General features: G+C 49.5%; 1 protein-coding gene across 1 annotated transcript; it reads left to right on the top strand.

Moving 5' to 3' along the window:
* Positions 1–342: 342 nt before the first annotated feature.
* Positions 343–24,450, top strand: ABCD1 (ATP binding cassette subfamily D member 1). The gene is made up of 10 exons (XM_036740474.1): positions 343–1,799; positions 7,599–7,779; positions 13,536–13,678; positions 13,763–13,937; positions 16,795–16,889; positions 18,221–18,366; positions 18,523–18,668; positions 20,166–20,250; positions 22,218–22,343; positions 22,671–24,450. The coding sequence occupies exons 1-10, from the start codon at positions 867–869 to the stop codon at positions 22,897–22,899; spliced, it is 2,259 nt and encodes a 752-aa protein (XP_036596369.1). The 5' UTR covers positions 343–866; the 3' UTR covers positions 22,900–24,450.
* The last annotated feature ends 433 nt before the right edge of the window (positions 24,451–24,883 follow it).

The raw sequence follows: 24,883 nt of genomic DNA, 5'->3' as shown, positions 1-24,883 counted from the left end.
GAGCAAGGAAATGCGCGTGCCCAGGAAGGGGCCAGAGGGCGCTCTCTACCGGTGACGGCCTCTCTGAGGGCGGGGCCAGCCGGGGGGAATGGCCACTCTAGCCGGCTGAGTCCTCCAAGTCCTCTATGATTTCGGAGGCTAGGCTGGGAGTAGCTAGAGGTGTGAGGTGGGCGGGGTCGCTGTAGCCCGCGGCGGCAGAAGCAGCTGCGGCTCCTCCTCCCCTCCTCCTCTCCTCCTCCTCCTCCCCCCCTCCCCATCTCGCTCGCCCCCGGGGAGGGGTGGGTGGGGATTATGGGCCGGTGGCGGAGTCACTGTCGCTCCAGTCTGGCTGAGGAGCGGTCGAGTTTGCTGCCCTGGGGAGGGGCCGCGCCCTGGGAGGAGGAGGAGGAGTAGGAGGAAGAAGAAGAGGAGGAGGAAGAGAAGATAGCACTCCCTTCCCCGGACCCCCTCCACCCCAAATCCTGACCCTACATGGTCCTCGAGGCTGTCCGGGGGGGTGGGGATCACTGACTGAGGAGGGTGAAGAAAGAGAGATAGAGACTGAGAGAGGAGAGACAAACTGAAGAGAGGAAAAGTGCAGAGACAGAAAGGAGTGACAGACTGAAGAAAGCTAGGGACATAGAGGAGAGACCCAGAGGAGAGACAGAGAGAGAGACAGAGGAGAGACACAGGTTGATAGAAGAGAGACACAGGGACAGGGATACCTGGTTGGTTGCCGGGGCAACCACCTCAGTGGACGCCCTGTTGCACCCCTGGTTACCTAGGAAACGGCCTCGGGGGCCTGCCCGCAGGGCCCTAGTTGCCCGGGCAACCTTCCCAGCAGCCTCTGCTAGAAGCGCGCGTGCCCACCCTTCCAGGCGGGCGCCATGCCGGTGCTCTCGACGGCGCGGCCCTCCCGGGCGATCTCCCTGCGGCGCCTGGCGGTGGTGCTGGCCCTGACCGCCTACGGGGCGCACAAGATCTACCCCCTGGTCCGCCAGTGCCTGGCGACGCCGCCCCCGCGGGGCCCCCAGGGCCAGGCGGCGGCCCGCAGCGCCTCGGGCTCTTCGGCCGCCGTGCCCGCGGGCAGCGGCGCCAGCGGCAGTACCAGCGCCAGCGCCAACCGCGTGTTCTTGCGCCGGCTCATGTGGCTGCTGCGGCTCCTGTTCCCCAAGGTCCTGTGCCGGGAGACGGCGCTCCTGGGCCTGCACACGGCCGCGCTGGTCAGCCGCACTTTCCTGTCCGTGTACGTGGCCCGCCTGGATGGCCGCCTGGCCCGCTGCATCGTGCGCAAGCAGCCGCGGGCCTTCAGCTGGCAGCTGCTGCAGTGGCTGCTCATCGCGCTGCCCGCCACCTTCGTGAACAGCGCCATCCGCTACCTGGAGGGCCGCCTGGCGCTGGCCTTCCGCAGCCGCCTCGTGGGGCACGCTTACCGCCTCTATTTCAGCCAGCAAACCTACTACCGAGTCAGCAACATGGACGGCCGCCTGCGCAACCCTGACCAGTCCCTCACTGAGGACGTGGTGGCCTTCGCAGCCTCGGTGGCCCACCTCTACTCCAACCTGACCAAGCCTCTGCTAGACGTGGCTGTGACCTCGTACACCCTGCTGCGCACGGCTCGCTCCCGGGGTGCCAGCACATCCTGGCCCTCGGCCATTGCAGGCCTGGTGGTCTTCCTCACAGCCAAGGTGCTCCGGGCCTGCTCCCCCAAGTTTGGGGAGCTGGTGGCTGAGGAGGCCCGCCGCAAAGGGGAGCTGCGCTACATGCACTCGCGAGTGGTGGCCAACTCAGAGGAGATCGCCTTCTACGGAGGCCACGAGGTAGGGAGCCAGCAGTCTGGGGTGTGGGGGGTGTGGAGGGTGACAGGGGAGACTGGGCCCACGTTGGGGAAAGGTTTCAGCCGTCCTGGGAGTTGGTGGCAGAAATGAGGAAGGAAAGGGGGGAGGGGTATTGGGGTTAGTGATGAAGGAGGAACCTAATGGGGGGGGGGTTCAGACTGTTTGTGGCTGGTTGAAGAAAAGGGAGGTTTTGGGAAAAGTCGGAGATTGACATAGGAGTATGTCTTGGATGTGTGTGTGTGTGTGTGTGTGTGTAAGGGTAGGGGAAGTGCCCCTGGGGTAACACAGGGGAACATCATGATAGTGAGGGGTTCTTTCCCAGCTCCATCTAAGTTACAAACTGCTACTTTCTTTTACACTTCTGTTTATTTTGTTCTCAAGACTGGCTGCCAGAAAATCTTAGCGGTTTCAGACTAGAGCATCCCATGCAAGCCTCTGCTTGTCTCTCTCAATGCCTGAGAGCCCCGCCTGGCCCCCTCTAGCCTTGTTCCTTGAGGTTCTTCCCAGTCTTTCGTGCTCTAGGGCAAGTTCCCTTTTGCCCAGAGCCCCAGGAGGTCCCAGGGCTGGGTCTGTCTAACCTAATGACTGAACTGGGAAGATGCCAAGGACTGGGGATGTGTTCTCTGAGGACCAAGCTCTTGGCTTTCATGCTAAGGGGTGGGGAAGAAGAAATGCAGTCAGAAGCACTCCGATAGACAGAATGCAGGGCTTTTAAAGTTTGGGAAATCTGGGATGTTGTTGGTCCCAAATGAAGGAAGGAGGGCAGCTTGGGGCCAGGGAAAGGGGGTAATGGAGAGCTGCCTTTTGCCATGTGACTTGAGCTGGTTGAATCAAGACCCAGCTCCTTGATCGTTTGACCCCTCCCTATTCTTTGTTGTTGAAACCCAGGTAGTCCTCGGATGGGCCTCTGGAAGGCGGGGGTGTTCAAAGAATGACTCAGACCCAAGCAGGTTAACAAGCGGCACCAGCGCAGGCTGGCCATCTGGGGTTGTGGGTCAGGCCTTTTCTGACCTCCTTCCTCCTCTCTGGGATCCAGTACCTCCCTGGCTCCTTGCCTGCAAAGTTTGTCAGCCAGATTGGGGCTCTGGTGCCCTCCCCACCCCTTCCTCATTTCCTTGAAAAGGAGGGAATGAGGGGATGCTGAGATAACAGACCTAGTCGACAGAGGTCACCGGGAAATTGTGTAACTCCTGTTTGTCTTGGCCTCAGCTGCCAGCTTTCTCCTTGTACCCTTTCCCCCTCCCACACTTTGCTATAACCTATTTCTCGCTAGGGAATTGGATACTTGAAGGCTATCTTGAACTCCTTCTCCCCACCCCAAGTGGGCCCCTCGGGAGACTAGGCTGGTGTGGGCCACTTCCTGCCCATGCTTCCCTACCACGGGAGGGTGACCGCCCTTCCGAAGCCCTGGCCAAAGCCCACCATCCTCCCGGGGAGACTGGCTCCCGGATCAGCCTGGGTCCCTGCCTTCCCCTGGCAGAGTCTGCCCCCGGCATAAAGATCAGGAATAAGATCTGTTCTAGTTTTCACTGCCCGTGGCGAGGGCCTCTGGAATGTTCTAACAGGGTGGAATTAGCCCCTGCCTTAAAGGCATAATCCTAGGGTTCCGGGAAAGGTTACTCCAGGCCAACGCTGTCTCTATCTCCTCCTCTTCCCTTCTTTGGGCTGGGGGCTCCAATGCGCAGGCGCCAGCGTGCTTGTTTCACTTTCACCCTGTGCGGCGGAAAAGCTATCTCCACAGTCCCCCGGCCCCTCTACGTACTTTCACATTGAGCCCTTAGTGGGGAGGGGCCCTGAAGGGGCGGTCTTTCGCTGAGATTCCTTCGTACTAAGCTATGTACTTTGGGGAAGCCTTTCTCCTGATGTTTGTTTGGCCGGTGACATGTGGCTTGTGGGGGAAGTAGGAAGGTAGGAGGGATGGGGAGGGGGAGGCATCATATCCACCCTCCTCAGTTAAGTATTTAAAAGATTCACCTTTGGAGAAGTCGGAGGGAACCACAATGAAGAATATCCAGGAGAGGGACCTGGCCCTCCCTTAAGATTTTGAACTATAGGGCATAGGACTTAAGATCCCGCCCACCAGTCTCCCCCAGGAAAGTGAGCCCTTGGAAGACAGTGTTGAAGGAGAGCTGCTTGGCCAAGTACCCATAGCTAAATTGTCCACCAGGCTCGGATCCCCTTATGCCCTCTGGAATCGAGAGTGCTTAGAGAATGCAGACTCATGTCTTTACTAGTAGAACTTGCTCCCAGCAAGATCAATCCAATCTATGACAATCTGGATTTATAGCACAGATAATTAGAGGAGGAGTCAACTGGGCTACAGCTGTGTTTGCCTCAGTTTGCTTCCATAATCATTTCCCAGTCCCTACTTTAGGTTCTGTTGGGGATACAAGGATGAAAACCACCACCAGCCTTGCCCTCAAGGAGCTCTGAGTGGTACAGAGTTAGAAGGCTTATACACAAATAACTACGGTATAAGTTAGAGTACATTAAAGCGGCAAAGTTTAGGGCAGGGGTTCTTAATCCGGGGTTCATGAATTTGCTTTTGAAAATATTGGGGTAACCATTTCAATATGATTTATTTCCTTTGTAATCCTATGGATCTTATGCGTTTAAAAACATGATTCTGAGAAAGAGTCCGTAGGTTTCACCAGACTATCAAATAATATTATGACACAAAAAAAGTTAAGAACCTCTAGCTTCTAGCCTACAGGGCTAGGCTGGGAAGAAGACCTGAGTTCTACCTCTGACATATTTTGGCTGCATGATCCTGGGAAAGCAACATGATGCAATGGATTTGGAGTCATGGGAACTAGATTTGAATCCTGACTCTGTTCCTTACTACCTGTGTGACTTGGGTAGGTCCCTTAACCTCCCTGGGCCTCAGTTTCCTCATCTGTAAACTGAAAGAGTAGCTCAAGGTGGCCTCTGTGGTTATTTCCAGCTCCACATCAATAATCCTACCACCCTAAATTATTTAATCTCACAGTGGCTCAGGCAATTCTCTGAGACTATAAATTGGAAGAAACTGAGGCTCAGAGACAATTTACCTGAGGACACAGCTGGAGCCAGGGCTCCTGACTCCGACTTTACTGTTTCTCTGATTAGGGTCATAAATTAGAAAGGCTACTCTGCCCAGTGTGTGAAAGATGAGTTGGAGCAGAAAGAGACTGGAATGAGGGAGGCCAGCCAGACTGAGATTAGAGGAAAGGCTAGGAACAGAGCTGTTTGGAGGAGGGCAGTTGAGGGACCTACCTGTGGATTGCCACCACATTCTCTGTAAAAAGGTGAAGTCAAGGTCAGCTGCCAAGATTGTTGATGGAGGTGAGAGAAAAAGGAGATGCGGTGGACACTGGCTAGTGGATCAGAGATAAATCAAAGAGGCCAGCAAGCAGGGCTGCCTGAGGTTTGGCACCAGGTGCCTGGAGAGGGCTCAGTCAGCCAAGCTTCAGGATTTCAAGTTTGGTCTCTCCAGAGCAGTATTGGAGAAGGTAATGGTCAGCTTAGTAGGGTGAGACTAAGGCATATCACCACTACGTGACCACTGTCTCAGTCCTTGATAGACCCACCTGGGGAAATCAGCTCCTGGAAGATATTTGGGGTGGGGGGCAGAAGCTCCAGGTGACTGAGGAGCTCTAGAAGCTGCGGTTGTTACTTGGTGTATGCACCAGCTACTTGATATGACGCTCAGTTCAGTGTGATTTATTTTGAATTTAAACTAGCTCCCTTGTATATATTGTGTTGTGAAAGAGTTCAGGAAAGAAATATAGTTGTATAGTAACTTTTGTCCCATGTTGCTTGTGTGCATGTGAGCACACATGCACATACGTATATGTGTGTATTTATGTGCAAGGCCAGTAAAGGTAGGACTAGAACCCAGATTCCTGACTCCCAGTTCAGGGCTTTCTCTGCTATTATCACAAAGCTCCTTTTCCCAGTTTTTTTAACTCTTAGAGTAAACATATAAAAGGTATACTCTTGACATTTCTTGGCTATACACATAAATATACACACTTATATGCATACATATATGTATAGTTTAAGCTTTAGTAGCTTAAAATTGCTCTAAGAGTTTTGGGACATACAGTACAGATACCATTTCAAAGCCAACTAGAACTGACTTTCACATTATCTTCTCTTTTGGATTACCTGTGGCATGGGTATTTTCTATTGATATATTCAGATAATTAATAATTATTATAATAATATAACAATAATAATAATTATTGACTGTCTCTTTCAGTGGTATAAGTATTGGGGAGCCAAGATATTCAGTGAGGCCTACCTTCCATATGTTTACTCCAACTCTGAAGTCTGACTTGTAAATGTCCCTTACACCTGAGTGGCCACCATGGTCAAGGATTTCTCTCCCAGCTGTAACTTCCACCTGGACTCAGCACTACTGGGGAACCCCACCCCCTTCCTGCTGCCAGGGCCCTTATCCCCTTCCCTCCTCCTTTCCCTGTTACCACTGAAAATCCTATTCTCTCTTCCTTCCCCTTTCTGCACTAAGTCACTTAGCCCCAGTTTCCTCATCTGTAAGAACTAGATGAATTCTAAAGACACTTCTAGATCTTAAGTCCATGGTCTTCTCTCCTCTCTGCCTCACCTTCCTCTCCCTGTCCTGATTCTGTGACAAGAAGGTAATTTGGAAATAGTGTTGAGTTTAAATCCTGGCTCTGATGTTTACCAGCTGTGTGACCTTGGCCAAGTTACTTTACCTCCTGAGTTTCTACATCTGTAAACCAAGGGGGTGGGGGAATAATAATAGATATACATATGTTGGAAGGGCCTAAAAGGGCCTTTGAAATGAAAGTTGTCTTGGCCTGTACAGGAGATAAGAGACTGGAGGGGAAGGGAATGAGTCTTTGTTACTAAATAGATGTGTCCTTGGCTTCCCAAGTAATGCCTTGGAAAGAGCTTTCTCACAGAAATTGTTATATATGGTAGATAGTACAGTTGGTACAAATGTAGTCCTAGTCAGAGTGTTCATTTAGTGACGTTGTGGGTTAAATAGAGCTTTGTGGATTGGCCCAAGAATATGACCACCATATACATTTAACATTATTTCTGTTGACTCATACCACTTGGAAACGCTGTGACCATGGTTCCAAACTATCTACTTGTAAAGAACTGTTGGGAACAAAACCCCTTAGTGAGCTGGGGACTATCTGTGGATGCACACACAGTGTGTGTGTGTGTGTGTGTGTGTATATAAATATGTCGAGTATGTACGCATACTTCCATGTGCTTATCCTGATTCTGAAGTGAGACTTGTAAATGTCCCTTACACCTGAGTGGCCACCATGGTCAAGGATTTCTCTCCCTTCCCCTTTCCGTTAAGAATGAGAAGATTGATTTAGACCAGAGGTTGTTAACCTAAGTTCCATGAACTTTTTTTAAAATTTTGTCTATCTATTTATTTTATATTTTATTATTTATTTAATATTTTTAGTTTTCAGCATTGATTTCCACAAGATGAACTTTTTTAAAAATAACTGAATATTAATATAATTGGTTTCCTTTGTAATCCTGTGTATTTTATGCATTAAAAACATGGTTCTGAAAAGGGGTCCATCACTTTGCTAGACTGCACAAATGGTCCAGGACACCAGGAAGGTTAAGGGTCCCTGGTCTTGATTCTATCCAGTCACATGATTATGAGAACCCCTCACTGACTGCATCTTCTGCTACTTGCCCAGGCTGCTCCCCGAGGGCAGGAGTCGGTCCCCAAAGGCAGGGGGAGTGGGCAAGCCCTCATTGAGCCTCTTTTTCACGCAGGTGGAGCTGGCCCTGCTGCAGCACTCTTACCGGGACCTGGCTTCCCAGATTAACCTCATTCTACTGGAGCGGCTCTGGTATGTCATGCTGGAACAGTTTCTCATGAAGTACGTGTGGAGTGCCTCAGGTCTTGTGATGGTCGCGGTACCCATCATCACTGCTACTGGCTACTCAGAGTCAGGTAAGAGGACTGCTGTGGGAAGGAAGGTCTGGGAGCAGGAACCCACAAAAAGGCCTAGCTCTAGATGTGACCCCCACTGGGACTGGAGAAGAATTGGGGAGAGGTGTGCAGTCGGGGCCTGGGTTCAGCTGTCAGCGCTCCCATCTGCTCCCCATGTGACCTGAGCCAAGTCACTTTTCCTCTGAGTTGCTCACTTATAAAAACCAGATGAACTCTAAGCACCATGCCTGCTCCGCATCTGTGATCACTGGCTTAAGGCCCTGTATCCAGTTAATGGCTGGGTCAGGAACAGAGCCTAGTTCTCCTGACTCCTTCCTGGTCCAGGCCTCACTCTTTATACTAAATCAGGCTTAAAAAAATCAGCTTACCTTTCCATTTCAGTCTACTTCTCTGCTCTTGTATACACATCTTCTCCACCTTCCCCAATTTCTCTTTCTTTTCATTTCAAACACACAGATTTACCTTTGTACCTTTTCCCAGGCAAACCACCAGAATTGTGTATAAAAAGCTCCATTTGACCCATCATCAGACACACAGACATACTCAGGCATGAGTGCGCATATGTGCATACACATACATACACACAATTTATTTTCATTATTAAACCATTGATGGATGCCTTTTGTTTTTCCATCACAGTCTTTTCCTACCTCTTTCAGATAGAATCCTCTCATAGGGAGCACAAATGGCCTCTACTAAGACAGTGTTTGGGATTTTCTTGACAAAGATACTGCTATTTCCTTCTCCAGATTTTTACAGATGAGGAAACTGAGGCCAACAGGGTGAAGTGACTTGCCCAGCGTTACACAGCCAGGAAGTGTCCGAGGCCAGATTTGAATTCAGGTCTTCCTGACCCCAGGCCTAGTGCTCTATCCCCTGCCACACCACCTAGCTGCCAGGGTCTGCTTTAGTTGTCCTCCACCCCACCTTTCTGCCCTGAAGAAGGAGATATGTTTATTGCCTCTTTTCAGGGATCTTCCACCTTCCACTTAACTTGTTGGTATCATTGTTTATGTTGTTCTCTTGGTTCTGCCTACTTCATTCTATGTCACTTCCTTCTCTCTGAACTCATATTTGTCATTTCTCACTACAAAATGAGACATTAATATACCGTAGCTTTTTTCAGCCATTCCCCAATCAATAGGCAACAACTTTGTTTCCAGATCTTTATTATCAGAAAAGTACTGCTGTGAATATTTTGGTGTATGTAGGCCTTTCTTTCTGTCTTTGACTTCCTTGGGGCATATGCCCAGTAGTGAAACTGCTGGATAAAAGAAAGTATGTATAATTCCAAACTGAAGTCCATGATGGTTAGACCACTTTGCAGTTCATGTAATACTGAATATTCCCATCTTTTTTTAATCTTTGCCAATTTGCATAACATGAAGAGATCCCTCTGTGTTGTTTAGATTTGCGTTTCTCTTGCTCTTAGTTATTTGGATCGTATTTTCATGTGGTCACTTATGGTTTGCAATTCTTTTGAAAACTCTTCACCCTGGCAAATTGGTGAAAATAACAAAAGACGGAAATGGTCAATTTCAAAAGGGCTGCAGGAAGACAGGCTCATACACTGTTGGGAGAGATGGAAATTAGACTAAATATTCTGGAAAACAATTTGGACTTATCCTAAAACAAAAGTGACTAAAATGTTTATTGACCCAGAGATCCCACTGTTAGGCATAATATGCCCCAAGGAGGTCCCTAACAAAAAGAAAGGCTCCATCTCCACCAGAATATTTATAGAAGCACTTTTTGTGATAGCAAAGAATTGGAAGCAAAGTTACTGTCCATCAGTTGGGGAATGGCTGAACAAGTTGTGGTCCATGAATGTGATAGAATATCCTCGTGCTATAAGAAACAATGAATATGATGACTACAGAGAAGCCTGGGAAGACATATATGAACTATGCGGAGTGAAGGATACAGAGCCAGGCAAACAATTAGACAAGAACACAACAACATAGACAGAAAGAACCGAAAATGTAACCAAAGCCAGGACAGATGCCAGAAAGATGTGCAAAAAAGCCCTTCCCTCTTTGCTTTACTGAGTTTAGGGACCGTGGGTATGGAATATTGCTTATACTGGCAGACACTATTGACTAGCTGATTGCTTTTGTGGAGTCGCTTTTTTCCTCTGTCTCTTTGATTGGCATCACTCTGAACTGGCATAGAGTGAAGTGAGTAGGACCAGAAAAACTCTATATGATAACTATAATAATATAAATAGAACAAAAAAGAAACTGACCACTGTATAATTTTTAATTTGATTTTTATTGCTACCTTTTGTTTTTACATTGCTTTCATTTCCCAATATTTCCCTGTCTTCTCCAATGCACAACAAGCTATCCCATGTAACAAAGAATAAGAAAGAAAAGGGAAAAAGGTCAGCCGAACCAGCCAACATATCCACCATGTCTGAAAGCATATATAATAGTCCATACCTATAATCCTCTACCTTTGCAAAAAAAGGGAAAGAAGTACATTATCTTAACTCTTCTCTGGAGCCAGGCTTGTTAACACTGTATAATCATAATGATCAAGGACCTGATAAGCCTGGTAGATAGCTGCTGCCTGCTATTCAGAAAAATGTTACCCTACCCCAAGCTCAGTCTTTTCTCCAATCCTTCCAGAGCAAGTAGTATCTGAGCAGGAAGGGATATAGTTTGAGGTTTATTAATGCTATGCACCCTTCATTAAAACTTTTTCTCATTATTTCCCTTGACGTTCTAGACCTTTTGTTCTGTTATTTTGTTTAGCTCTAAAAAAACTGTCTCTGAGGCAATTTGGTATAGCACTAAATATGTAAGTGAATTTAGCTTGTATTGTCATTTTTATTATTTTGACATGGCCTAACCTTGAGCAGCGAATGTCTCTCCACTTATTTGTCTCCCTTTATTTCTGCCAACTATGTTTTGTAGCTTTAGTTATATAAATCCTGGGTGTGTCTTGGTAGGTTAACTCAAATATTTCATGCATTTAATAGTTATTTTTAACAGGATTTATCCTATTTCTTTGGGAGTCTGTTAATATTGTATGGAAGTGCTGGTGATTTTGTGGATTTATTCTACATCTTGCTACCCTGCTGAAGCCATTATCTCAGTTTCTTTGCTGATTCTCTGGGGTTTTCTAAGTATATCATTGTGTCACTTGCAGATAGGGATAGTTTTGTTTCCTTTGCTAATGTATATGCCTTTGATTTTGTTCTCATTATTACTATAGGTAGCATTTCTAGAACTATGTCAAACATTGGGGAGAAAGAGGCACACACCCACGCGCGCACACACACACACACACACACGCACGCATTTTTCTGGCCTCAGTTTCACCACGTGTAAAATGAGAGAGTCAGACTAGATGATCTTTAAGTTCTCTTTCAGATCTGACATTCTATGACTATGAAATATTTATTGAGTACCATCTACTCATTCAGCAAACATTAAACTGTATATTCTATGCAAGGCACTATAAGAGATATATAAATAAAACTCACTCTCTAGTAGAGAAGAGAAGTCACAGAGGCATGAAAAAAGGTAGTGCTCAGCATCCAGTGAGGACTGCAGACTGCAAGATGATTAAATAGGCAGAGTCAAAGCCTCTTAGCTTAAGAGGTAGATTTCCTCCTGATAAAATGGCTCATTTCCCAGAGTCTTCAGGAGCGACTTCCTGATCACATGCAGATAACCTGAAGAGGCCTTACCTGGAAGGAGATTACCAGGGCCTGATTATGCCTAATGGGCCACTGCTGCTGCTACCCTCCCCTGCATTGTCTTCTCCTTTCCCTGCCCTGCCTTGCTTGAACCACGAGGGCTCTGTTCCCCCGTATGTCTGACCTTACTGGGCCTGTATGTGGTTGTCCCTTTTACCCAGTGGATGGTGCCTTGGAATGTTCTCCATCTTACTGTTTCATTAGGCAGTGGCCCATTCTTCCCCCTCTTCAGAGTCCTTGTTCCATACTTGTCAATACATTCCATGGAGGACCATAGAATCATAGCATGTTAGAGCTAGAAAGGACCTTGGAGATTGACCAGCTCACCCCCTTCACTTTACAGATGACGGTCAGAAGGGTCTCACTAAAGATTGCATGGCTAAGTGGAAAAGCTGGAACCCAAACTTAGGTTTTCTGACTCCCAACTCCAATGTTCTTTCCATGGGCATCAGCTGCCTTTTGACTCCAGACCCTGCAGACTTGCAGTGTAACTTCTTGTAATGAATTCTTCCCCTCTGTCTTCCATGATCCCTCTCCCCTCCCCACCATGGTGTATGTTTGCTAGGCTTTCACTTCCTCATCTGGAAAAGGAAGGGCTTTAACTAGATAATCTCCGAGGTCTGTTCCAGTGCCCAGAACCCATGATTCCAAACTGAACTTCTCAACACTACACCTATCACAGAGGCAGTGACTGCTGATTCCTGTAGCCTGGTTTCATTGCCCCCGAGTGGCCCTTTATATGATATGATGGCAGGCCTCTTTCTTTCCTTAGCCAAAAATATACCTATCTCATCATCAGTTCAGCCCTGGAGTCTTTGGTCCAGGGAGGGCACCTCCAGAGGGTAGCTAGCTAAATCCCTCTGGGTTCAGTCTCTTGCCAAAGGGATTTCACAGAGTGCCCTCGGTCATTCACACTCCCTGTGCCCCTCTGACTCTTTCAGGCCATAAAGCTGCCTTCTTACCTGACCCACCCAAAGAAGGATTGGGGGCTGTGGCGCAGAGGTGGTGCACCTCTCCATATACTGGGCCAATGAGCCTTTTCTTTAACATAGCATTGGGTTTGTCCATTCCATTTCCATTGTCTCAGATGATCCTCATGACAACCTAGTAAGAGAGGTAGGGCAGAGATTATTACCCCCATTTTAGAGGTGGGGAAATAAAATAGCAGAGCCAAGACTAGAACCTGGATCTCCTAAAACTACTGAGTAGCTCCATTCTCCTTCCACTAAGCCTTCCTTGTTGGCCAGTCATTAAACAGGTCTATTTTGAGCCCTAACTGTGTGCCCAGTCCAGTACTCTGCACCATGGAACTATAAGAGAAATAGGCAATGTGGGCCCTGTTCCTGAGGAGCACAAAGTCAGGCCCACTGTAGCTGGGGAATGAATATGCTCCAAATACTGGGCTCTGTCTTGGGATTCTCTGAGAGCCCCACTGTAGTCACTGCCCATGTTCAGCCCAGAACTGGCTGGAGGGAACGAGGGAGGACGAGTGGGTCTGCCGCTTCTGTCTGCTTCCATTTCTGAGGCCCAAGGTAAGGCCATGCTGTGGAAGGCAGACTGACTACAAAGAAGGATCCAGCACAGACCTTGCCCCACCCCAGACGCTTCTAGTCAAACTAGGGAGATAAGCCTCTCACATGTGAAAAGCTATCGGAGTTAAATGCCAAATGATTCAGATGGTGTCCTGGAAGTTCAAAGAAGGGAGAAAACACTGGGGCCTGGGCTGGCAGGGAAGGCTTCATGGTGGCATCAACTTTGGGCTGGGCCTTGAAAGACATGTAGGCTTGGAGACAGAGCCATGTGAGGCAAGGTGTATTTGGGACAATGAGAAAACCAGGCTTGTCGGAGCAACGGGTGCTTGCAGTGGGGCAGCTGTAAAGTAGGTCAGGCCCGGGTTACCGAGGGCTTTGAGTATAGCCATCCAAGGAGTTTGCACACTGTCCAGGAGGCAGTTGGGAAGTATTAGAAGATCGATTTGCAAAGGTGGGATTGGAGCCTCCCAGAAGGCCTGTAGTTAACTCCCTACCTTTCTCCCGTCCCTATCATATAGACTCAGAGGCAGTAAAGAAAGCAGCCTTGGAGATGAAGGAAGAGGACCTGGTGAGTGAGCGCACTGAGGCCTTCACGATCGCCCGTAACCTGCTCACAGCTGCTGCAGATGCTATCGAGAGAGTTATGTCTTCCTATAAGGAGGTACTCTTGCCCCCAGCTTGCTCTGGGCCTCCTGCCAGAGTGCCAAGCCAAGACTGACTTTTCCCCACCCCTCCCGCCCCCCAGGTGGCAGAGCTGGCCGGCTATACTGCCCGAGTGTACGAGATGTTCCAAGTGTTCGAGGATGTCCAGCGAGGTAGCTTCAGGAGACCTGGGGAGCTAGAGGACTCCCCAGCGACGGCCAGGACTGGAGCTCTTGTGAGGCATGGGGTGCGTATGGAGGGGCCCCTGAAAATCAAAGGTAAGGACCCACTTTCTGTCCTCTTTCATTCATTCATTGAATCGACATACCAAGCACCTGTTGTCTTTCTTGAATGGTTTCTATCTTGAGTCACTCCTACTCATCAACCCTGTTGCCCATCACATAGTCTTAACTCTGTAAGTCTATTGTTCATGTCCCCTACAACTCAGTTTTGTCCTGTGTTTCCACACTCATGCCTCTCTGCCCCTGCTTGGGATAGACCAAGCTTATCTGGTTCCTGCTTACCCTCTTAATTCCTCTCTGTCCCTCTGGATCCCCTCCATCCTTCAGGGCCCATCTCAAGGTTCCTCTCCTTGGTGAAGCCTTTCCTAAGTGGCCTGTTGGGTGCAGAGACCTCCTCCCCCTGCACTCCTAGGGGAGCTCGCTTTATCTGTCACCCTCATTTGGCTCTTCATGGCTGCTGTTGCTACACGTACCAGGCTCGCTGGGTAACTAGGATTAGAGGGATCAGAGGGAAAATGGATGCTACTGGTCATCTAGTCCAGTGCTTCTTAAACTATGGGATCGTGAAAAATTTGGCAACTGTAAAAGGTTTCTGAATGATCAACAATCAAAAATTAATTAAAAATCAATTATGTAATGAATCCGAGGTGTTTTTGGCAGCACTCACCCAAGCTGCATGGTGAAAATCCTTGGTTCTGAACACTTTACACTGTGCATGCCATCACGCCCACTCAGCACCAACAAATGCTGCCGAAACCTGAAAAGGGGTTGTGAGTAGTCCAGTGCCCTCATTTTTCAGATAGAAAACCGACCCCCAGAAAGCTAACATGCTCAGAGTCCTGTGAGAAGGTGATTAGTAAGCCAGGTGCACTGACTCCAAATCCAGTGCTATGGATAGTTATGATAAGTCTTCAAGTAGCTGCTGGATGATCTCTTGTCAGGGAATCCCTGCTCGGTGGTTGGTTGATCATATGCCCTGTAGGATCCCTGTCAGCTTCTCTCTGTAGATGCCCCATAACCAGCCACTGCACAAACTCACAGATGTTTACATATGATCTGAGTGCACTCACGCAGTCACTCACCCATGTGTATACACACTTGTATACCCTGCCCCAGGCTGATAGCCTATTGCTGACCTGTGGATTATGAGCTTTGAAATGCTAATTTGCATGTGATTTCTATATGCCTTGTATGTGTGCCCCCCATGAGGCTGCAAGCTCATGGTCTTCTCAGCATGCCTACCCTAGTACCATACCACATCTGAGAGTGCCCATGAATTGTCTCTGACCTGCTCTTTCTTCTGCCCCTGAATGGCAAAGTTCAGGGAGAGGGGAGGGCAAAGTTCAAGTCCTCTAGAGTCAGTCAGCGTACCCCACACAAGTGTTGGACATAGAACTCCAAGCAAGGCATCAGTCTGTCCTCCAGTGTAGACATCAGTCCTACATCACACTCCAGGCCTGGGGAACCTCTGGCCTCAAGGCCACAGGTGGCCCTCTAGGTCCTCAAGGGCAGCCCTTTGAATGAATCCAAACTTCACAGAACAAATCCCCTTAATAAAAGAATTTGTTCTGTCAAATTTGGACTCAAGTCAAAAGGCTGCACCCAAGGACCTAGAAGGCCACGTGTGGCCTCGAGGCCGCAGGATCCCCCCGCCTTGCCCTGTCCTCTGGGGCTTCTAAGTAAGTTCTTAGGGAGCTCGGGTGTATATATAAGAACAATTGCAAATGATCTAAGATAGAGTCTACATGATGCGTAAATGGTTCCACTTGGATAGGTGGTAGGAGAGAAATGTCTAAATAAGAATGTTTGGGGATGGGAGGAGAGGTGGAGGATTTGGAGAGATGGAAGGGAGACAGGTTAGGATACTCCAGGGAAGGAGAGGCACAGACAGGGGGATGAGTGTGGTGTGTGATGAGGGTGGTAGAGAAGCTGCTGTAGCAGTGCATGTGTGTGAGCGTGAGGTGGATGCGAGTGTACATGTCTGTGAGTGCATGTGTGTGAGTGTGAGAACGGGTGTGAGTATACGTCTGAATACGTGAGTGTGTGTGTATGTGGGTGTGAGAACATATGTGAGTACACATCTGAATGTGTGAGTGTGATGTATATGAGTGGGCATGTAGGTGAGTGCATGTGTGTGTGAGTGAGAACGTATATGAGTATACATCTGAATGTGTGAGTATGAGGTATATGTGAGTGTGCATGTGTGTGTGAGTGTGAGAACAGGTATGAGTATACGTCTGAATATGTGAGGTGTATGTGAGTGTGTGTGTATGTGGGTGTGAGAATGTGTGTGACTATCTGTGTGTAGGTATGTATGAGTTGTGTATGAGTACGTCTGTTACTGCATGTGGATGCTCAAGCATGTGTGTGTGTGTGTGAACATGTATGCCCATGTGGCTGAATGTGTATGTATATGTGTGAGTTGTATATGAGTATACATATATGTGAGTCCATGTGTATGTTCAAGTGTGCGTGAGTGTGAGAACATATGTATGTATGTGTTTTGGAGGACTATGGATGAGGTTTGGAGAGCCAGGCAAGGGAGCTGAGACGTGACTTGGAGGTAGGCAAGGGAGAGGCTGTTCCTGCTTCCAGAGCATTGGTATGATGGCTCTGCTCTTGGGGACCCCCAGTAGACACTATGAAAGGACCGACAAGGACCTCCTAGGCAGGCCTCGTCCCAGCTCATGGTCACTCCCTCCCTCAGCAGCGTGGCCTGTCTGGCATTCCGTCCTCTAACAACTCAGTGGGATTCTCAGTGGCTTCCCAGGGAGCTGTGGCCTGAAGGCTCTTCAGTGCCTTCACAGGCCTCTCCTCAGCCCTCCCCTCCCCTCACCCCCCACTGCCTGCCATCCTCAGGGTAACCAGCCTTCCTTGTTCTTTCTCCCCTCAGGCCAGGTAGTGGATGTGGAGCAGGGGATCATCTGTGAGAACATCCCCATCATCACCCCAACAGGAGACGTGGTGGTGGCCAACCTCAACATCAGGGTAGGCCAAGGCCCAGGGGAGCTGGAGGTTCTGTGTGCTGTCAGGCTCTTCCCTAGCACAGGGGAAAGAGCTTCTCCAGGGGCAGCGAGAAGGGAGAATGTGAAGGCAGGCAACCATCAGCTGTGCGTCCCAGGCTTCTGTTACCAATTGTCTAGTCTAGATAGTTCCCAAGGTTCCTTCTGGCTTCAAGGTTTTCTCTATGGCTCTATAATTTGAGGATAAGAGGGCTTCCCCAGAAAAACACCTCAGGCCTGGGCACTTGTGACCTATATGTGTTGGCAGCAAAGCGATGCCCCAGGCTCCATGCTCAGTGTGAGCATCCCAAAGGTCACGTGTGCTGCCAGCAGGGCAGAATTGATCAAGGAGGCTGATAATTGTCAAGAGAGGGTCAATGGTCCCTGAGCCTGGCTGCTGCCGCTTATACTCCTACTGTCAGTGAGATCCAGGTCAGCTCCTCCCACTTTCCAGACAGACTTGTCTACCTGTGCTGTGGGGAGCCAGTAGCTAGCACCCGTTACCCTTTGAACCTCCTGCCCTCACACCCATCACACATTGACCTATGAGCAAAAAGTCTGCTGCGTTGTAAGTCCAAAGGCTGGGTTCTGCTTGCAAGGGAAATTCTCTTATATGCACTACGGAGACTCAGCATTGGCAAAGGGCCCAAGCGGATCAGTCATTCCATGTTGATGGAGTCCAGCTTGGGGCTGTCGAGGAGGAAAACGAGAGAAAAGAGCTCTCAGTGCCTGTTCTCAGGGAGCTTCCCATCTCCTGAACAGGAAGCAGAGAACACTTGAGTGTTAAGTCAACTAATGCCAACATGAAGTGTACCATTTAAGAGAGGGGAGAGATCAATGTGTATGGAGGGGGGTAGGCCCAAGCTAGGCCTTGAAGGATGGGGGTGGGGGGAGAGGGTTTGAAAGACAGCACATGCTCACTTAGTGCATGCTATATGCGAAATTTTTGCCCAGCAGCACTGTGGGTAGCACTCATAAATGGGGGAGAACATGGTAAGCAGGAGCCAGCTATTGCTGGGGAAGGCTTCCTGAGAGAGGTGGAACCTGCAAAGGGTCGGGCCAGGAAGGAAGCCTAGAGCCTTCTAGATAAGGGGAATGACCTGTGCAGTTTGGAGGTAGAAATGAGCCACGTAAGGAGAGCGGCCTATCTGTGTTGGAGGGTGGCCGACGGCGGGATGGGGCTGGGTCATGGAAGGCTTTGACTGTCAGGCTTGCTGCAGTGGGTAACAGGATGGTTTTCCTCAAAAGCAAAATGGGGAGGGAATATAAGTCTCCCTAAGTACACAAGACCTCCCTCTCCTGTGACTCCCCCTGTAGGTGGAAGAAGGCATGCACCTGCTCATCACTGGCCCCAACGGCTGTGGCAAAAGCTCCCTGTTCCGGATTTTAGGTGGACTCTGGCCAGCCTATGCTGGAGTCCTCTACAAACCCCCACCACAGCGCATGTTCTACATCCCCCAGAGGTGAGTGAGACCATAGGTCTCCACAGCCTCTGTGTCCCAAACAGAACCAGCCAGGGCCACCGAGCTGGTCGTTGGGATGGCATGGGCAGGGCAAGGAGCCAAGCCAGTTCACTGGTGGGCAGCTAAAGCCTTCCCACTCCTGTATGTCTCTCACAGGCCCTACATGTCAGTGGGCTCTCTGAGGGACCAGGTGATCTATCCTGACACAGTAGAGGACATGAAAAGGAAGGGCTATTCTGATCGCTACCTGGAGGCCATCTTGGACATTGTGAACCTCAACCACATTGTCCAGAGAGAAGGAGGTGAGTGCTCAGGGATCGGGGAAGGTCCTGGCTTGATGGTGGCCCCACCCCCATCCAGCATCCCCAGGCACACAGGAGTTGTCTTTCCACAGCATAGATAGCACATGTTGTCTTGCGTTTCTCTCAGCCACCCTGGCCAATACATGGTAACAGATGAACGTGTTGGCCTCCCAGGGTGGCCTGGGCAACTATGCCCTGGCTTTTGGCCAGCTTCCCCACCCTGGACAGGCTCTTCTCTCTCCTTGAGGAAGCTCTAGTCCTGATCTCCGTTTTCATTTAGAAGTTGGGCAAGGGGCTTCCCTACACATGGGACTTAATCAGAGGACATAGAAGAGACAGTCGGGGGTCGGGACAGCCAGCAGCTATCTTCATACCCCATCACAGGGAATGGAGCCTGTGAACTCTTGAGCATAAGATTCCTGCGAACACAAGGGAAAGCTGTCAGGATACTCTGTCACTTGGGCTTCTCCACTCTGCTCTTTGGGGTGGCAGAAGGGGAGCAGCCCCCAGACAAGGGGCCAGTGATGTGGTGCCACATCTGTCCATTTTTCCTCACTCTTACTCCACCACTCCAGGGGAAGGAAATAAGCATTTAGTCAATGCCTACTATGTGCTAAGAGCTTTACAAACAGGCTCCCCCTGGGTCCCCACTCATACATCAGTCTCATTCTTCCTTTTACTTACTCGCTGGCCCTTTAAGGCCAGGCGCATTCCGGGGAGGGGAGGATACTAAGTAATGTCAGTTCTCATACTGATTCTGTCTCTGTTGGAAAGAAGAAAGCATAGAGAGGAGAACACTGGCTCTGGAATCAGAGGACCTCAATGTGAAAGCCAGCTCGGGGCCCAGAAGCATTTATTGTCCAGACCAGCTTTTGACTCGAAATTCTGTTCAGTTTAACCACTTGTTTTTATACTGTTGATTAAACGGTTTCAACACCTCTGCCCCCCTGGCCAGCATGCTTGCTCTGGACTCCCATGACTGGGTTTCAGAGCCAAATCCTGGCTGTGGGACCCCAGGTACGACACAGTGCTTGGCACAGCGAGAGACACTTAATAAATTCTTATTGATTCGTCGATCATGGACAAGTCACTGTACAATCTGTACAGTGTAATGAGGGTCAAACTACCTCCCACCGGGGTTGTTGTAAGCAAAGTATTTTATAAAGCTGCCAGGTGGTGCCCGGTGGCCAGGGCCCCAAGTTCAAGTCCAGCCTCACATGCTTAGGTCAATTCATCTTTCAGCCTCAATTTCCTCATCTGTAAAATGGAGCTCATAGTAGCACTGACCTGGAAAGGTCAAATGAGATCATCTGAGTAAAGCATTTGCAAATGTTAAATATAGAAATGCCAAGTATTATTACCTACCGTACTAGAGAAATGCTATTATTTATTATTAGCCCAAGCCCCAGGACAAGGAGCAATGGTGTCTTTTTGCACAAGGCTAGGCACAGTACTGAACTACATTGAAGCCTCCTCTTCCTTCTCCTTCCTCTGCAGGTTGGGAGGCTTCCTGTGACTGGAAGGATGTCCTGTCAGGTGGGGAGAAGCAGAGAATTGGAATGGCCCGAATGTTCTACCACAGGTCAGTTGGGGTTGTGCTGGAGAGAGTGGCTGGGAGCCTGCAGGGTAGTAGGAGATGGCAATCCCTTGGTATATTGGTCTCTCCCTCTGGGGTATCCACATATGGAAAGAACCAAGACAAAAGGCCCCAGAGCTGGCTGAAGGGAGGCTGAGGCCAAGCTGCAGGCCATTTTGTTCTCCTAGATCAGAAGTTCCCAGACTTATTTGGCATACTACCCTCTGCCTTTTCAAAAAAGAATTACTCAGTGCTCCCCTGGAAATATACTTTAACCCTTAAATGTTTTTTTATTTGCATTATTTCAAAAAATATAAATTGTTTTAAATGATGCATCTTAAATTTAGTAACTTATTGTAAGTTTGTGGTTTTTTTCCTGCATTGAAATTTTGATGATACAATATTGTGTCATGTAACCTCATGCTATCATATCGTAAACAAGTCATTACATGCACATGTTCCTGCCGACGCATGCTGGACTTCCCAACAATGCACAACACACTTGCTTGTAGAGACCTGTCGGTGGACTTGACCACTGATCAATTGTAATATGCATTTTGTGTGTTTATCTGGAAAAGAATATAATTACTGTGACTTTAACTTTGTTACACAACAGATGAAACATGCACAAACGGTCTTTCAAAATTTTCTTCTCTTCTTTCCTTATGCTTTCAACATCCCCCAATTACACCCAAGGCTACTTCCACCCTCTTGGAACATTCCAGTGCCCCCCAGGGGGGTGGTATCACCCACTTTGGGAACCAGTATCTTAGATAGAAGAAAGTGATGAGGGGAGTGGGAGAATCATTCCCTTGAGAGAGAGTCCAAGTTGGAAAGAAAAACTATATTTCAGGATGGTTTGTCTCCATTTGTCTTCTCAGATAAGGGACCGGGGGACAGGGGGCAACCCCAGGAGGTGGGGACCCATACCTATTGTGACATGGTAGACCTTAGGGTCCCTGGGCCAGGGCCAGAAAGGCTGTGGTCTGGCTCTGGTATCCCTTCACCCACAGACCTGTTCTAGGTGGTTGGGAGTTTGATCCATTTCCTCATTCATGGATGCTTGAGACCAGAGGTGTAGCCCTGGAAGGGTCCTCAGAGGCTTCTTCTTCATTAAAATGCAGCCCCATAGGAAGCCCTCTTACCTGTAGCACTGTGCTAAACCTGGAGGGGAGGGCTACCCAGGCCTAGTCTCTGACCAGGGAAGCCATGTAGCCCAGACTTAGGCCAGTGAGTGAAGAGTGAATGGATAGCACTGAGCCCTAGAAAGGAGGACAGTGATAGCAGTGTGTCTGGCTACAAGCCTTCAGGATGCTGGGAAGTTAGCAGGAAAAATGATCTCCTTTGGAATTCCTTCTTTTTAAAAATATCCCAAATGTCTCGAGAGTGGTATGTGCTGTGAAGCCAAAAAGCATTGCCTGTGCCCAGGAACCCAGGTCCCAGAGCAGAGCCTGGGCCTTCTGTGAGCCTCCCTTCTGCCCTCCCTTCCACTCTGTAGTGGCAGGAGATCCACTGAGGCCAGGCTGGGCAGATGTTCTCTCTCAGGAAAGTCCTTGAGTTCTCCTATCAACAGTGGAAGGGCCTTGGACATCAGTTAGTATTTGAAAACCAATGGAGGCCCAGAGAAGTTGGGACCTGCCTAAGACAGCATAGTAAATCATAGGACTAGGATTTTAACCTGGGTCCTGTGACTCCGAATCCTGCCTTCCTTCTGTTGTATCATGGTGCCTCAACCCCTTCCTTTTCCAGGTGATGGAACTGAAGCCTAGAGTGGGTAACTGAGTGACTTTCATAAGGTCTTTCCCCTAGCAGAGATGGGCTTGAACTAGGCCTTGAAGGGTGGGTAGGATTTCTGATGAACATTCAGGGCAAGGGGAATGAATGCCAGGAAAGGTGTTTGAGCAGCAGTGAGGATAAGAAGGGATTTTGTTTAAAGAGGAAGGGTTTGTGTTCCTCCTTGTCTCTCCCTCCAGGCCCAAGTACGCACTTCTGGATGAATGCACGAGTGCCGTGAGCATTGATGTGGAGGGCAAGATTTTCCAGGCTGCCAAGGATGCTGGCATCGCCCTGCTCTCCATCACCCACCGGCCTTCCCTGTGGTAGGTGCCTCCTGCCCCAGAAGGAGCACTGAGCTCCAGGTGGGGTACCTTCTACCAGCTGAGTCCTGAGCAGAGACCCTCTCCAGTTGGCTGCCACACGTTTCTGGTCAGGGCTCACAGTGCCCTTGCGAAGATCCAGTTCACCTAGGAATCAGTCAGCTGCATGGAGGATTGCCCTTTGGGTAGAGGGAACAGAGGAGACAGGGGAGAGTTGTTTGCATGATGGAGATAATATGAAAGGGGGACAGTACAGAATGGAGGTGCCGGCTTAGGGATACCGAGGGCTCTGGCCACCTGCCCACTGGCTTCCTCCTGCTCACCCTACAGGAAGTATCATACACACCTGCTGCAGTTTGACGGTGAAGGGGGCTGGAAATTTGAGAAGCTTGATACAGCCACCCGCCTAACTCTGAGGGAAGAAAAGCAGCGTTTGGAGCAGCAGCTGGCGGGCATCCCCAAAATGCAGGAACGTCTCAGTGAACTTTGTGAGATCCTGGGTGAGGATGCTGACCTCCACCGTGTTGACCCATCTCAGGCCTCCTGCCCTTGCCCTTGAGGCCTTGGCCTCAGCCGGGGCCTGCTTCTGGCCCAGGAGACCCTCCTATAGCCAAATATCCATGGACACTCCTGTCCTGTGTCCCTAAGCCCACAGCCTTCCCTAACTCTGATCCCCTCCTGCACAAATCTCCCCAGATCTCACGCAAGAAGCCGTGGGGTCTCCTTTGCCCTTCCCCTCCCAAAGAGATAGATAGAACCCTGTGTGGTTCTGGTGCCCCTCCCTGACTAGGGACTTGTTTCCTGGTGAGGGAGAGGTGTGTGGGGAAGGGATACTCTCCTTAATAACTGTGCCATGTGCCCAGCCAAGGATTTGGCCTGCCCCAGGTCTGTATTAGCTGGAGGGAGGAAGGGGGAGGGGGGCTGGCTGGTAATTAGTAACTGTGAAGTAGATAGCATGTATGTAGCCAGGGTCCTTTCCTTTTCGGGGTGGGAGGAGGGGGAGTCGGGGTGTGGCCCTGCTTGTTCTCTCAAGCATCCTCAGTGAGTATTTTTGGATGAAGGCAGAGGTATTCGGTTCTGTGCCAAGACAGGTATGGAGAGTGGGGAGCCTGGGACCACTCCCACTACACTGCCAGCCAAAGTCCACGTGAAAGGCTGCGTGTTGCCCATGATCCTCTCTCACTGCCCTTCTTGTCCCTTCCCCCTTCTCCAAAGTGTGAACCTCTTTCCTCTCCCTGCTCTCACCAAGATTTCCCAGCACCACCCAGCTTCTCTGCCAAACTGAGTAGTCCCCTGGCCAGCTGGGGGCCACTTCCTCAATCTTCTCTGACACCACTTGTTCCAAAGAGCCCTTGCCCACCCGCCCACCCCAAGAGGAAGAGCCCAGTATTTCCTGCTGATGAGAATGTAGTCTTTTCTCTGTCTCTCCGTAGTGCTATTTTGGTCTTTCTCTCTCTTTTTTTTAAGTAATTTATTTTATCCAGTTTAATATATGTGATGATTGCCAATGTGAGTATTCCACCAGAGAGATGGGGAGGTAGGGACAGAGGCTGGGGAAGTGTTCCCTTGCCCAGTTCTGTTGGCATGAAGGGTTTGATTTGCCCATGCTTTTGCCCTGGTGTGTCAGTATTGGGGGGTGGGGTGGGATGGAGAAGGGGAGCAGGGGACACTGCTCGTGTAGGCCAGTTCCCCCCCCAGGTTGTCACCAGTAGCTGTGGGCCCACCCCAATTCCCCTTGACACCAGCTAACACTGCCAACTACCTACCAGCCAACCAGCCAACTCCCCGTGCCACCTCACTGAAGTGAGGGACCTAGGGAAGGGGGAAGTATTTCCCTCTGCTTGCCAAAACCACTTTGCCCCTCCCCCACCCCCACCCTCCATGGAGGAGACAGATGCTGTGAGGGGTCCCTTCATCTCTTCCCCTGCCCCCTCCCCAATGCCAAAGTGTACTAAGGAGGAGAGAGAGATCAACTATGCAAAGCCACACAATCACTTGTGGATGGAAACTCAACAGAAGCCACGTGCCTTAGCTCTCCTCCTTGGGGCTGGGGGTGAGCTGGGCCCTTCTGTCCTCTCCCACCCTCTCAGTAAAGAAAATGTGTTTGAAATGCAGTCCCTGCCTCTTTATTTTGTTTGGGGGAGGTGTTTGGTGGGGGGAGTGGGTTAAACCTACCCACAGCCTAAAACCTCGGACCCCGCCCAATCCATTCTAATGTGTTCTCAGATGCAGATCTCTAAGTGTTTACTGTGTATCATCTTTAGTTTTAGGCATTGTGGTGTGGGGGCAAAGTCATTGAGCTCCCATTTTCGAAGGGAGGAAGAGGGAGGGATTGAGCATTAATGCAGTTTGTGCACATCCTGGGGTTGGGATGCCCAGCACCTGTGTAACTCTGGACAAGTCCAAGGAGAGCCTCCATTTCCTTCTCTGGTGCCTCTGGTAGCTACCTCACTGATGTGTAAGGTACAAATGAGATACCGGATGGCAAGTGTCTTCACAAACCTAGTGCTGTAGAAATGCCTGCTACAGACAGAAAAGTGGCT

Source organism: Trichosurus vulpecula (assembly GCF_011100635.1).
Source record: "Trichosurus vulpecula isolate mTriVul1 chromosome X unlocalized genomic scaffold, mTriVul1.pri SUPER_X_unloc_1, whole genome shotgun sequence".
Classification (NCBI taxonomy): Eukaryota; Metazoa; Chordata; class Mammalia; order Diprotodontia; family Phalangeridae; genus Trichosurus; species Trichosurus vulpecula.
This window is presented reverse-complemented; position numbering and strand designations above follow the sequence as displayed.

Excerpts from the sequence above, each read along its gene's own strand:
- ABCD1 (XM_036740474.1), top strand. The coding sequence starts at position 867 with ATGCCGGTGCTCTCGACGGCGCGGCCCTCCCGGGCGATCTCCCTGCGG. Across the intron at positions 18,669-20,165 it reads CATTGTCCAGAGAGAAGGAG|GTTGGGAGGCTTCCTGTGAC; the intron begins GTGAGTGCTCAG and ends CTTCCTCTGCAG. Across the intron at positions 20,251-22,217 it reads GCCCGAATGTTCTACCACAG|GCCCAAGTACGCACTTCTGG; the intron begins GTCAGTTGGGGT and ends CTCTCCCTCCAG.